Raw genomic sequence first — 15,768 nt, 5'->3', positions numbered from 1 at the left:
TTACTTGCTGTTTATTTTATATTTATTTTGAACTATAGAAATTGTGTTAGACAAAAAGTAAATTCAAACAATTTTTTTATTCAAGTTCAAAATGAGTTGTAAAGCAGGGGAGACAACTCACAACATCAACAATGCATTTGGCTCAGGAACTGCTAACAAACATACAGTGCAGTGGTGGTTCAAGAAGTTCTGCAAAGGAGACAAGACCCTTGAAGATGAGGAGCATAGTGGCTGGCCATCAGAAGTAACAACAACCAATTCAGAGCATCATTGAAATTGGTCCTCTTACAACTATATGAGAAGTTGCTGCAGAACTCAGTATTGACCATTCTACGGTTGTTCGACACTTGAAACAAATTGGAAAGGTGAAAAAACTCATTAAGTGGGTGCCTCATGAGCTGAGTGAAAATAAAAAAAGATTGTCATTTTGAAGTGTCTCTCTTATTCTACACAACAACAAACCATTTCTCGATCAGATTGTGATGTGTGATGAAAAGTGGGTTTTATATGACAACCAGCAATGACCAGCTCAGTGGTTGGACTGAGAAGAAGTGCCAAAGCACTTCCCAAAGCCAAACTTGCACCAAGAAAAGGTCATGGTCACTGTTTGGTGGTCTGCTGCTGGTCTGATTGATGACAGCTTTCTGAATTCCAGCAAAACTATTACATCTGAAAAATATGCTTAGCAAGTTGATGAGATCACCAAAAATTGCAACACCTGAAGCTGGTACTGATCAACAGAAAGGGCCCAATTCTTCTCCACGACAATGCCTGCCCAACTGCACATCACATCACCAATGCTTCAGAAGTTGAACAAATTGGGCTATCAAGTTTTGCCTCATCTTCCATATTCTCCTGACCTCTAGCCAACTGACTACCACTTCTTCAAGCATCTTGACAACTTTTCTCAGGGAAAACACTTCCACAACCAGCAGAAGGCAGAAAATACTTTCTGAGTTCACTGAATCCTGAAGCATGGAGTTTTGCACTACAGGAATAAACAAACCTATTTCTCGTTAGCAAAAATGTGTTGATTGTAATGGTTCCTATTTTGATTAATAAAGATGTGTTTGAGCCTAGTTATAATGATTTAAAATTCATGGTCTGAAAATGCAATTACTTTTGTACCAACCTAATATACAGAGGCACAGTCCACTCTGTAAATATAGAGTGAACATTTCCTAAGCATTCTTCTAGAAACTTATGATTCCAAATAATGTGTGTTGAATAAAATAACTATATGCAATCACATATTTTAATTTTTAAAAAACCATATGGAGCTTTTAAAGCCAAAGGCAATAAAATATTTGAGGAAAAAGTAGAACTCTAAAATAATTGATGGAAGCTAAAAATTTGGGAAATGCTAAATGAGGCCTGCTTCCCACTGAAATGAACCCAACTGAAAAGGCCAAGACATGCGTATGAATTCTCCACAGTCCATGAGATTAAATATGCTGTGCTTTTTGGTGCATGCTTTATGAGGTAATTATAGAATATTTTTTTCAAGATTCATCTTTTTCTAATAGGAATAATATTTTGCTTATCTATTCATCTTAACTGCCTCAAATTCCCTGTGGAAAAAGGTAGACCTATAGATGTTCTTGACTTAAACTAATACATTTATTATGCTTCTGGAAGAAAATAAAAAGGAATATCTTTATGACCTTGGGATAGACAAAGATATTTTAAGTAAGACACAAAGTCATTAACCATAAAGGAAGAGATTGGAAATACTGTTTGTCAACAGTGTATAATAAACTTTTACAAATCAAATAGAAAATGACAGATAAATCAATTAAAAACTGGGCAAAAAATTTGAATAGACACTTCAAAAATAAGGCTATCCAGATGGCAAAAATCTCAAAAGGTTCTCAACTTCATCAGTTAATACAGAAATGCAGATTGAAATCATAATCATCATTACCTGCCAGAATGGCTAAACTTGAAAAGATTGACTAAAAATTGAAGATACTAAGTGCTTGCAAGGAAATGGAGCAAACAGACCACTGCTGCTGGGAGTGTGAACTGGTACAATCATTTTGGCAAACTATCTGGCAGCAGATATTATGGCTGAACATATGCATACCCTATGACCTAGCAAACCCACTCCTAGGAATATACTTTAAAAAGTACACATACATATATATACTAAAAGATGAACAAAAATGTCCATATTAGCATTTTTCATAATAGCTGGAAACTGAGAGCAACCCAAATATCTATCAAAAGCAGAATGTATAAATAAAGTGTGGTATATTCACACAATGGAATATTACACAGAAGTGAAACTTAATGAAATGCTACATGCAACAGCATGGATGAATCTCACAACCATAATGATGAACAAAACAATCCAGTCTCAGTATGAAGGTTAAAAACTGGCAAAACTGTCACCTATGGTGAATGAAGTCAGTGGGAAGGAGAAGGAGGGCTTCTTGGGTGCTGATAATGCTTTATTTCTTGATCTGGGTGGAGGTTAAACAAGTGTATCATGAAAACAGAGTTATATAGTTATGCATTAGTTATCTTTCTGTGTGTATATTTCAATGCAAAATTTATAACATGATGATGATATTATCTCATTCATCTTTTCATATGTCTAAATCTAACGACTAAGACCACGACAATAAAAAAAAATTATAGGCTGAAACAGTAATGCCAAAGGATACCCACAAGCAGAAATTCTTATGATAGAGGGAAGGTCTATAACAATAAGTGAAAAAATACTGCATTGGGTTTTGTAAAATGCAGCTTTAAGATCTTCAAATACACATTATATTGCTATAGCTGGTGGAAATCCCAGGATCATTCCTTGGTGATTTTCTTCTCTGGCCACTATACACTAGGTAGAGGGACATTCTCTCAATGGTCATCAGATCACTGAACAAAATAGCAAAAGCACACAAGTCTAGAGGTATGAACAATTTTGTTAGGGTGATGTAGTAAGTGCAGTTTTAAATTTGGATGCCTGAATGTAAATGAATGTGTAATAACTTCCTGGATGACCAATTTTGGTCAAAGGACCCACAACCACACCTGCTTAGCCTCACAGAAAGAAGGCCTCTCCATCTGCTCCTCAGGGTAGGTCAGCTAACCTCTGGCCCATGTGAACACTGCTATGACACTAAAGAGGCATTAAAAGGAAGCTGGAACCACTCTAAGCTGACCTATAGCCTCTTCCAGTGTTTTATGCGCACTGAGTCCTCTAGTTGATCTAAATATTTAACAGGGAGAGACTATTATCAAAGAGACTTCATTTCCTGATGAGTGGCTCAGAATCATTTGTGAATAGCACAAAAACTGCACAAATACCATAACATCATGGACTTCTAAAAGGCTTGAGTAAATGTCTTAAAAGCTAACTAAATAGAAGCCCCTTTTAATAATATCCCTAGGAATAGTTTCCCAAGATGTCCCTTGTTAATCTTGCCACTCTTGCTTCTCTGCAAGACTCCATGTCTCATCTATGAAACAAAGGACAATTATAACATCTATGACAGAAGGTATTTAAAAAATTCCACATGCTCTTCTACAATGTGACTCTGCCCCTCCCCCAAGTGGTGAAGTCTATTTCCCCTCATCTTGAATCAGGGAGGGTAATATGACTGTTTCCACGGATGGAATACAGCAGAAGTGATGCTATGAGAATTGCAAGGCTGGGTCATAAAAGGGAAAACAGCTTTCACCCTGTTTGCTGGAACACATGCATATGGACCCCTGTACCTAAGGCCTGTGAAGAGTCTTCCTACACTGAGGTTGTCATGCTATGAGGAAACCAAATCAAACAGAGAGACCATGTGCAATATTTATATCATCCCAGCCCAGGGAGCAGACATGTTAGTGAAAAAACCTTTACATGATTCCAGCTCCCAACTACTGAGTCACCCCAAACTTCAAGTCTTCCTCACTGAGGCCCTAGACATCATAGAGTAAAGACTAACCATCCCAACTGTGCCCTGTCTGAATTTCTGACCCACAGAACCTATAAGTATAAAAACATGGTTGCCTGACAATAAGTTGGGGAGCAACAGTAACTGAAAAAGCAATTTATACAGTAATAGTAACTGGAAAAACCACCAAAAGACTGCTTTAAACTTTAAATAAGATAGATGTGTATATAAAAGTACTCTTTATTGATTCTCGTAACTGAAAGCAAAATGGTAGACTGCTGCTGCCTAAAACAGAAAGGAAAAAGAGCTGAAGAGTGGGGCAAGGACAGTACAGGGAGGTGACAGAAGTATGATGGTGAAATACAGCAGTGGAGTGAGAGGCAGGCTTGTGGTCCCATATATCACTAGGGGCCATTCTTCCTTTGACTTATATATATGAAATCTGATATATCTTGAAAGTAGAACCAAGGGGATCTCCTTTGATATTGAATATGGGGTATGAGGCAAGATGATTCTATGAATTTTGGTCTGAAAGACTGAACAGGAAGAATGAATCTGCTATCAGTTAAATGTATAAAATTACAGGTGGAACTAGTCTGGGAAGAATATCAGTAATTCAGTTTGGGACATTTTAAGTCTGAGATGTCTATTGGACATCCAAGTGGAAATGCTGCATTGGTGTTTACCTATTTGAGTCTAGAGTTTAGTGAAGAAAGTACTGCTGTCTGTAACCTAATCAAACATTTACATTCCAAGGAGAAATAGGGGCCTCTCTGGATATCTAATCATCCTCTCTTTCAATATCACTAATGACTCAGAAGTATATTTGTTAAGTGAAAGAAGCAAGCTACAGAATATTCCCATTTATTTGTACATACATATGTACATGTTGTCAGAGAAGGCAATGGCAACCCACTCCAGTACTCTTGCCTGGAAAATCCCATGGACGGAGGAGCCTAGTAGGCTGCAGTCCATGGGGTTGTGAAGAGTGGGACACAACTAAGCGACTTCACTTTCACTTTCATGCATTGGAGAAGGAAATGGCAACCCACTCCAGTGTTCTTGCCTGGAGAATCCCAGGGATGGCGGAGCCTGGTGGGCTGCCATCTCTGGGGTCGCACAGAGTTGGACACGACTGAAGCGACTTAGCAGCAGCATGTACATATTGTATAAGCACACACATACAGTTAATATTTGTGTTCTGATGTTTTTGTTTCTACAGTAAGTCAATTAATAATTAATCTAAGGCTTCCCAGGTGGTGCTAGTGGTGAAGAATCTGCCTGCCAATGAAGGAGCCACAAGAGATGAGGGTTCCACCCCTGGGTCGGGAAGATCCCCTGGAGAAGGAAATGGCATCCTACTCCAGAATTCTGGAAAATTCCAAGGGCAGAGGAGCCTGGCTGCTACAGTCCATGGGGCCACAAATAGTCAGACATGACCGAGCGAGTGAGCATGGGCACACAAGCACACACATACATTAACCATTTATGTGTAATATAACTTATAATGCATGCTTCCTTTCAAACAAACATAAAGCATTGTTTTCCTTCCATTGGACCCTTACTGTGAAAGTAACTATTTTAAATAAACAAATGAAAACAAAACAAAAACTATCTGAAGCTTATCACTGATGAGCATCAAAATCATCCAGTCTACCTAAAAAACATGTAATGGTGTTACAATCATTTTTATTTGTTGAACTTAACTTCAAAAAATTCCTGTGGTAATGAACAGGCTTATCTAAATAGCTGAAACTTGCAGTGCAAGATGGCTCTGTTTCATAATTCTCTGTACCCCTCACCTCAATCACCACATATACATACTACACTATCCTAAAGGACAAGAGAATTGCAGAAATGACAATAGAACAGAGAGGAAAACCTTACCTGAAAGCCAGAACACTTCTAAACGGATTTGCTCCACCTAATCTGCTGTATCTTTTTCCATCCCTTTTCAGTTACTACAGCAATGAATAAGAGTAATTCTAGGACCCAAGAAACATGTCAATTCATATACATCCAAAATTTCTTCTATAAGTCTATTAGAAAACACAATTCTGAAGTATCTTGACAATCTTGTGACTTAGATAATAAATAAAAAGCATGTTTAGTTTTATTAGTGTTTAAGTTTCTCTAGCTGATTGACTTAATCTGGCTGTAGGCAATAAGACAAGTAACTCAAATACAAACATTACAAACATTACTATTGTGATGGATTGAAGATAGTCACAAATCCTTTAACAGTCCTGTCAAGAGGTAGGGTCAATTTCCCTCCTCTTCAGTCTGAGACTGCTCTAATAAAATATAGTAGAAGTAGTACTGTGCCATTTTCTGAGTCCAGGCCTTGAGAATGGCACCTTCTACTTCTTATCTCTAAGAATACTCACTCTTAGAGCCCAGAGCTGCCATGTAAGAAGTCAGGCTATCCTGATCATGTGGACAGGTCCTAATACTAAATGGGAATCTGGGCAATACACATCATAGCATCAACTACAGGGTTACAGTGGTGAATAAAATCAGTAAGGCTCCTGTGCTCATGCAGCTTTGAGTTTGTAATGCCACTACCAAAGTGTAAGAGAGAAATGCTAATATGTTCACCAAACCCTAGATGTTTTCCATCTAGGCACATAGCAAGGCTGCATTCCCCAGTACCCTTTGCAGTTAGGTGGGCCATATGAATGAGTTCTGGCTAATGGCATATGTGCAGATCACCTACTTCAAAGTCTAGACCCCCTCCAAATCTACCTGCATCACCCTCCATGCTGTCTTGTCTTTTCCTGCAAACTGGATTTAAAAGTCTGGGGGTGGAAGAGTGGGAAAAGACCTAGCAGATAGAGGAGCCACTCCAAAAAAGAGCCTGAGTCTCTGAATGACTATGAGTGGCAGAGATGATTCACATCCCAAACCCACACTGGATGGAGACATGTGCAAAAAATAAAACCTTCATTGTGTTAAGATACTGAGATTCTTGGGGAGATGTTTGTTATAGCATTTGGCCTATCATGACTAATACATACATAATGGTAAAAAGTTATTTCCCTGTATTTTCATGTTTGTTTCCACTTAACTACTGCATTACATTAGATTCATTCTTAAATTTCTCTAACAGATTTATATTTTGGGATATTCTCTCTAGAGATAACCAACCAACAAGGTTTAAATTTTACTAAAACTAATATGGAGGAGTCAACTCAAAATAATATATTAAAAGATTTTTATTTTTACATTCTGATACTTTTTCTATGGTATGGTGAACTGCTGAAACATTCTTTATTAAAAACATTTAGCACAAAATCAAGGAATGTCCTCATGCTTTTACACACACATTAATTTTTTAAGTTTGGGAGGCAGGAAGAATTTTTACCATTAAATAAGTATTAGTGAACATTTCTATTTTTTAAAAATGTAATATTAATTTAATGTAATAATGTTTGGTCAAAACTAAAATCACTATTTCAAAGATGAATCTAGCACTGATTCTCGAGGTGCAGGTTTTGAGTTTTATGTGCATAAACCACCCTGTGAATATTTCTTTGTATATGAAAGTAATATATAATCATTGAAAATATTAGTTTTAAATTTAAAAGCAATCATAGAAAGGGTTTGTTATGAAACATTTACATTTGTTTAGATTTGGCTAAAGTTGTGTCAGAAGAAAATACTTCTATTTATTTTGAGAATAAAGCTACATCTTTTAATTTCAAAAACTAAGTATTCTCTCAATAGTGTAAATAACCACACTGTTACCAGGCACCTCCTTAACTGCTAGGAAATTTGTAATCTATGAAAAAAACAACAAAAACATACAAAAAGAAACACTAACATAAAAAGTTATAAAATTAACCAATAAAAAGGAACATATCTGATATTGTCCTATATAGTAGGGAAAAGTAGCATCTTTGGACAGAGTGAAAGGTACAGTAGAGAAATTAGCATCTCAGTTCAAAATAGGAATAGCTAAAAAAAATCAGTTTGGTAGATTTGTGAAAGGGGATTTAAAAAAATGGAACTGGGATTTCTTGGTTATTCAAGAACCATGCTTTCTTTCTTAGCAGCCTGGTGGAACCAAGGTGGTTGAGGTTGGGATGTGGTGTCCATTTTCAAAAAGGAAGCTGCTCAACAAGTGGTATTGGGACACTTGGATATCCACATGCCAAAGGATGAAGTCAGACCTTTAACACCTCACACCATACACAAAAATCAACTGAAATGGATCAAAGACCCAAATATAAGAGTTAAAACTACAGAATTCTGAGAAGAATTCTAGGTATAAAACTTCATCTTGGTTTAGGTAATGATTTCTTAGATATGACACCAAAAGGACAAGCAACCAAAAGAAAAAAATAGATACACTGAACTTCATCAAAATTAAAAACTTCTGTGCCTCAAAGGACACCACCAATGAAGTGAAAAGACAACCCAGAGAATGGGAGAAATTATTCGCAAATCATGTATCTGGTAAAAAAAAAAAAAAAACCTGTATCTAGACTATGTAAAGAACTTTTACAATGTAACAATAAAAAGACAAATAACACATTTTTCTAATGGGCAAAATATGTGAATAATTTCCCCAAAGAAGAGATATACATAGGAGGTATGCATGGATGCATCAAGTAAAAATGGAACATTCTACAACTGCTGGTCAGGGGGACATCATCACCCTTTTCACTAAAAGGCTAGATTTTCAGCAGCCAAAGGCAGCCATTTCAAAGTGAATATGACAGAACATAAAGAGATGAACTGACATGTTTCACTTTACAGTTTGAACAGTAATGTTTCACAGGAAAGGAAAAAAAAAAAAAACCAAAACATTGTATTTGCTAACCACATAAAAGGTTTTTCTCTTTGTAATAAAATACAAAAGCTCTCTTCCAAGAACATACAACTGGCTGGTAAGCACATAAAGAAAAGATGTTAGGACTTCTCTAGTGGTCCAGTGGTTAGGAATCTACCTTCTAATGCATGGGATGTGGGTTCAATCCCTGGTCTGGGAACTAAGATCCCACATGCCCAGGGGTAACTACTGAGCCTGTACCACAGAACTAGAGACCAGGTGCCACAACTAAGACCCAACATAGCCAAAAATACACAAATAAATAAATAATAATAAAGAATAGATGCTCAACATCATTAGCCAACAAGCAAACGCAAAATCACAATGAGATGTACTTCATACCCACTAGGATAGCTATAATTAAAAAAATAGAAGTGTTGGTTAGTATGTGGAGAAAATGGAATCCTCATAAAATGCTGGTAGGAATGTATGGTTGACCCTTGAACAAGACAGGAGTAAGGGGTACTGACACCTCATACAGTCAAAAATTCACATATAATTTGCAGTTGGCCCTCCATATCTGTGTGGATCTGGATCTGTGGATTCAAACAACTGCAGGCTGCGTATTACTATAGTATTTACTATTGAAAAAATCCACATATAAGTGGACCTGCACAGTTCAAGCTCACGTTGTTCAAGGGTCAACTATAACATCTTTTGGTTGTTTACTAATTTTCTTTCCTAAAACCCACCCACTTTCCTCTTTGCTTCCTTCATCCTATTCTCTTTACAATGATAAATATACACTGAAAACCTACTATTAGGCAGTAAGGGTTCTGCTCTTAAGTAGCTTATAGTCAAATTTGTTGTCTTTCTTCCTTTTCTCTTCTAATCACATGTTGCTGTGCTGTCATGTGCCCACTACCACATTTTCTTACCATCTACACACTCTTGTATTTGTCATGATTGCATATATTTATAGTTATATACATGGATGATATTTTTATTAACATTATTGAGGTATAAATGACATATCAAGCTACATATATTTAAAATGTACAAATTAACAAGTTCTGACAGATATATAAATTTGTGCAACAAGAACTACAAGCAAGATAATAAATATAACCATCACCTCTAAAAGTTCTCTTATATCCTCTTGCTCCACTGGCCACTTTCAAAAAACCCAATGATCTGCTGTCACCAAAGCAGGTAGTACTCACTTTGCACAGTGGTACTGTACTGTAAAAATGACTGTGCAAACTGAAACTGTGAAAAGCAATCTTAATAATCACTGGGGAAATTATGATTTTTCAGTGACCTTTAACATTTTTGTCAAAACATTTTACTCTCTTATTGTTGGCTATACTATATAGGGAAATAAAAAATATTAAAACCGATATGTATTTGATACCCTATCATTTGAAACACTGAGAATTTAAACTCTTTTATCTCTTTGTAAAACTTATCAAGAGTACAGTGCTTAATTCTTAATTTACAAAACTTATGAAACAGAATAAGCAACTCTTCTATGTCCTGGAAAGTTGTCATACTACTCTATGAACTTGGATTAGTTTCCAACATTTTGTCCTTTGTGCTTTCACTGCTATAAAATTTTTTGAGAGGTCCTTTAATGTGAAGTTTTATTCTGGCATCATTTTATCTGGAACATCTTCATTCTTTTCATCACAATCACTTTCTTCATGTCTGTATGTCTGCCTTCATTAAGTTCCTCTAGTTGCATATCTAGCAGCAGCAGCTGCATATCTAGAGCCTCTCAAACTGCAACAGTGCATCCACATTCCCATGTTCAACTATTTATTCAATAACTACATTGAATTTGATTCAAATTTCTCTTTCAGTATTATCAGTTTTTATTTCTTTAAATGTTTGGTAGAATTTCCCAGTGAAACCATCTGGGCCTGGAGGTATTTTTATGGAGAGTTTTTAACTACAAATTCAATTTCATTAATAGTTATGAGGCTATTCAACTGATTATTTCACATTGAGTAAGTTGTGGTAATTTGTTTGGATAACCCCCAGGAAGGCAGGAAAAACAAAAGAGAAAAATAAAAAACAGAGAACACTCATATACACACACAATAAAATAAAATGGCAGACTTAAGCCCTAACATATCATTAATTACATTAAATGTAAATGGTCTAAACACATTAAGTCAGAGGTTGGCAGAATGGATTAAAAAACATGATTCAAATATATGCTATCAAAAACACTTAAGATAGAAGCATATAAATAAGTCAAAAGTAAAATAAAGGAGAAAGATATAAATACAAACATTACTCAAAAGAAAGCAAGAGTGACAACATTAGTATCAGATTAAGTAGCTTTCATAGCAGAGAAAATTACCAGAGATGGGGAGGAATATTACATAATAAAGAAAGGATAAATTCACCAATAAAATATAGCAATCATAAATATATGTGCACCAAACACCAGTGATACAAAATATTTGAAACAAAAACTGATTGGGATGAAAGGAGAAAAAATAACTTCCCAATTATGGCTGGAGACTTCAACCTCTGTGATAGAACAGACAGAAAATCATCCAGGAGATAGAAGAACTCAACACTATCAATTAAGAGGATTGAACTGACATTTATAGAATACTCCACCCAACAGTAGCAGCACAGGCATTATTTTCAAACACCCATGGAACATATACCATGATAGACCATATCCTGGGCTATAAAATAAAACTCAACAAATTTAAACAAATTGGTATTATACAGAGTGTTCTCTAATACAATGGAATCAAAACTAGAAATCAGTAATAGAAAGATAAGAAAATATTCAAATAAAGTAAAAACCACACTTTTAAATAAAAGAAGTCTCAAGGGGAAAAAAGTGAAGAAAAGAAGTCTCAAAGGAAAAAATACACTAAAACGAATGAAAATGAAAATATAACACATCAAATTTTTTGTGACATAGCTAAAGCAGTGATAAGAGGGAAATTTATAACATTAAATGCTCATATTGGAAAGAGGAAATGTCTCAAATCAATAAGCTATGCTCCCAATCCAAGAAACTAGAAGAGCTAAATAAATCCACAGCAAGTAAAATAATTGAAGTAGTAGAGATAAGAGCAGAAATAAATTAAAAACAGAAAAGATAATGAAACCAAACTCCAAATTCAGATTTACATCCTACAATTTATCATGTCAAGGGTCTGCTATAACACCTGACTGCAGTGAAGTGTTTACCACTGGTTTATTGTGATTATTTTGGCCACTCCTGAAAGAAGAATGTTATTTATGTATGGCTGCAGCACCAAACAGACAGTGTGGCATATGAATGACAATGCAGCTTCCTGTGATGCTGTGGAACATGTGGGATACAGAACACTGCCTAAGATTCTGAGCCATACTGCCCCTCATTTTGCATGAGCAGCTATATAGCTTTGCAGTAGAAAAATCTAAAGAATCTACAGCACGTGTTGTAGTTTGGAGAAAGACAGAAGCACAAAGAAGCTATACCATGGAGAGTACTTTGTGTGGCTGTGATCAGGGAACATATAAGGGTTTACAGATTGGTACTCGAGAATTGGAAGAGATGGGAGCAAAATTTTATGTCGGCCTATCATGTTTGAAAAGACTGATATCCCCATTCGAATATAATCTGCCTTCCCGTCTGCTTGATTTTGAAAATGACTTGATTGAATGGAGCTGCAAAGTAACTAGCCCCCCGCCACTTATGTTATGGATGAAGATGAACCTCGATTCCTTGAAGAAATAGATTACAGTACAGATAGTACTGATGAGTTAGATATTGAATTGACTGAAAACGCAAGAGACTATGAACCTTCTGCCCAAGAAGAAGTACTTTCTGATTCTGAATCAAGAACCCTTTGATTTAGAGGGTTGAGCCCTTTGCCATCTCTTGTTAATTGCAAAGAAGAAATGAAATATCTTGGTTTTTATTACACAGCAAGTTTGAGAGAAATGAGTTTATAGAGAGCTGACTCAGATAAACAGAAAGCAACCTGGGCCTGTTTGGTTTCATGAGACAATGAATATGTTTATTAATTCATGATAAAAAGATGGCTTTGTGAAATGGTCAATAAAAATGACCAACCTATAGCAAGTAAAAAAGGAGATAAAAATGGCCAATATCAGGTATGAAAGAGGGGGGATATACACCTGTTTCTTTTGCTTTAAGTGTGTTCATAATTGCTCACTGAAGCATTTTTATGATGGCTCCTTTTAAATCTTTGTTAGACAATTCTACTATCTCTGTCACATTGGTACTGGCAGCTACTGATTATCTTTGATCAAGTTGAGATCTTTTTAGTTCTTGATATGAGTGATTTTTTTCCACTGGAACCTGGGTATTATGCTACAAGACTCTGGATCTTCTTTAAACCTTTTATTTTTACTGGCTTCCTCTGACACTGCTCTGGCTGGAGATCTGGTTGGGGAGGATATCGCCTCATCACTGTTATGTGATTGTAGAAGTCCTGGTTCACCATCTGGCCTATGTTGACATTCAGGGGCAGGAATTCTTTGTTACTACTGGGGGAGACTGAGAGTTCTGGCTTCTCACCAGGCCTCCACTGATACCTCCCTTGCTGGGATTGGTAAGATAACTTTACTACTGCTCCCTATATGGTCTTCACTGATACCATGTGGCAGGGGGAGGTGTCCTCATCACCTCTAAGGAGTGGTTAAAGTCTCCTACAGATGGGAAAGAGAGGGATACATGATTATTACTGGTTTAAGGTGGTAGTCTAGGCTCCTTGCTATTACTGCAACAGTATATAAAAATACTGACAGTAAAGACATGAAAATGTCTGACTTATGTTCATTCATGATACTCTTGTGATTTCTAGAGGATGGTGGCAATGATGATGAGCTAGTGAGGGTACGTATGTGTGTTGGGCAAGACTGAAGTTTTTCTTAACAGAGAATAGACAGTCTCTCTGTGGGTGGGACAGCCTGGGCTTGCATTTTTAGAAGTGATTTGACAAGCATTTCTGGAACATGACTAAGACCTAAGAACCTGCTGCTGCTGCTAAGTCGCTTCAGTCATGTCTGACCCTGTGTGACCCCATAGACGGCAGCCCACCAGGCTCCTCTACCCCCGGGATTCTCCAGGAAAGAATACTGGAGTGGATTGCCATTTCCTTCTCCAAGAACCTGATGCTAGTGGCCAAAAATTCAAGAATGTGGTCTCTGATCTTTAAGAACCTAATATGTACTAGAAATAGATAGCTGTACAAAGAGATGTACAATTTCTCATAGTAACCAGGAGGTCCCACCAGCCCCTTTATCTGATGTTATTCCTTCCTTTTCCTTCCTTCCCTCACTCATTCATTTAAATTTATACCAAGCATTTTATTTCATGCTGGCCTTCATGCAAAACACTGGCAAAGACCAGGAGGAAAAAATGGCTTCCAAAACTAGTCATTACTCTTGAACAGCTAAACTTACTATGTCCTCTTGGCAAAAAATACTCTCCTACTTAAACTTCTTCTCAAGTCTTTGCAAAGGAAGGCTGTGTGCTTATGGTCAACCCAATTATTCCAGTTATCCCCTTTCATTTGGGTTTATGCATTTTAAAAACTCTGTATGTTTTGGCCCTCTGTTTACAGATGCTATCACTATGAGGCCCCTATTAAAATGAAGCAACTTCTCATGGAGTTATATATTAATAGGGGTATTATGGGGTTATGTAATTAGTGCTCTGTTTCTCTTCAAAGGCTAATAAATGCTACTGATTGTTGAGTCAGATTGGGAAATCTTGGTCTCCAAAACCTTATCATAATTTCAGATTGGACTTCAAACAGTTTTATCCTGTGAATAGGTACGTGTTATATCCCTAAATAAAGAGTCTGACTGACTACTGACCTATCTTAGTCTGGTATAATCTGCCATTGGTCTGAATGAATTGCTGAACATGTATGTGACTTAGCATTATAAATGTATAGTTAGCCACTCAAAGTCTCCCCTCAAGCAGCTCACAGACAACCGTAAGAGCATTCATCCCCTAAATCAAAGGTACAACCATGAAAATACCTGACGGAAGGCTGTGGAAGAGTGTCTGGATTGGCTGGTACTTGGACTCCCTTTTCCCATTCTTCCTTCCATGTATCCGTGAAGAGGTAATAGTTGTCAGGGTTAATATGGTGAGAGTCTGGAATCTTCATGGCACTGATAAGGTCCTTCCGGAACACCTGGTAAGACATTGCACACACCTTGAGAAGACCATCACTATGGAATTAACACCATTTAATGTTCTTTTAAAAAGACCATCCCCACCCACTCTGCACTCCAACAAAAGAGACATCTCTAACTTCCTAAATGGTCACATCAACTTCTATTTGGAAAGGGTGTGAAGAATTGACAGGAAAGTCAGCTTGTTCTGGATTTAATAAAGAGTAAAGGGGTTCTTCCTAAATTTTCTTGGGCTCCTTGAATTTAAATCAACAGTACAGGTTACTCTTAAAAAGTCTATGTAAAACAAAAATCCTTAACTCTCTCAAATTAATCAACAAGTATCCTATGATAACTTATGATCATTTAGCTATCACCTTATTTTAAAATTATTTACATAGACATAATTTTAGTATTACAGAGAAGTTACTAAAATAATACAGAGATCCCATATATCCTTCTTATATTTCCCTCTAATGTTAACATCTTGTATAACCAGATTACAATTACCTAAACCAGGAAATTAACATTCACCTACAACTAATTTTCCCCCAATGTCTTTTTGTTCCAGAATTCAATCCAGAATCACACTTTGCAGTAGTTGTCATGTATCCTTTGTATCCTTCAATTTGTGATAGTTTCTCCTTTTCTTTCCAGACCTTGACACTTCTGAACAGTACCGCTCACATACTTTATATAATGTCCATACCATCTGGGTTTGTCTGGTATTTTCTCATGATTAGATTGAGGTTATTCATTTTTGAGCAAAAACGCCACAGAAAGGATGCTATGACTCTCTTATCCCATTATATAAGGAATGTATGATGCCAGTGTCATCTTAGTGGTAATGTTAAACTCGATCAGTTGGTTAAGATAGTGTGTCTTGCTGATTTTCTCAGCTGTCAGGTTACTATATTTTCCTTTCTACTTAAT

The 15,768-nt window shown here is 36.5% G+C and overlaps 1 protein-coding gene across 3 annotated transcripts in view; it reads right to left on the bottom strand.

Annotated features, from left to right (window-relative positions):
* JADE3 (jade family PHD finger 3) overlaps positions 1-15,768 on the bottom strand; it is a 138,332-nt gene that overhangs the window by 33,942 nt on the left and 88,622 nt on the right. For all 3 annotated transcript variants that reach the window (XM_005898183.3, XM_070365641.1, XM_070365642.1), the window contains exon 4: positions 14,698-14,855. In XM_005898183.3, the coding sequence (XP_005898245.1) occupies positions 14,698-14,855 (158 nt within the window). The remainder of the gene's footprint in view (positions 1-14,697; positions 14,856-15,768) is intronic.

This window comes from Bos mutus, chromosome X, assembly GCF_027580195.1.
Source record: "Bos mutus isolate GX-2022 chromosome X, NWIPB_WYAK_1.1, whole genome shotgun sequence".
Taxonomy (NCBI): Eukaryota; Metazoa; Chordata; class Mammalia; order Artiodactyla; family Bovidae; genus Bos; species Bos mutus.
The sequence above is the reverse complement of the archived record's forward strand: the minus strand, read 5'-3'. Positions and strand labels throughout refer to the sequence as shown.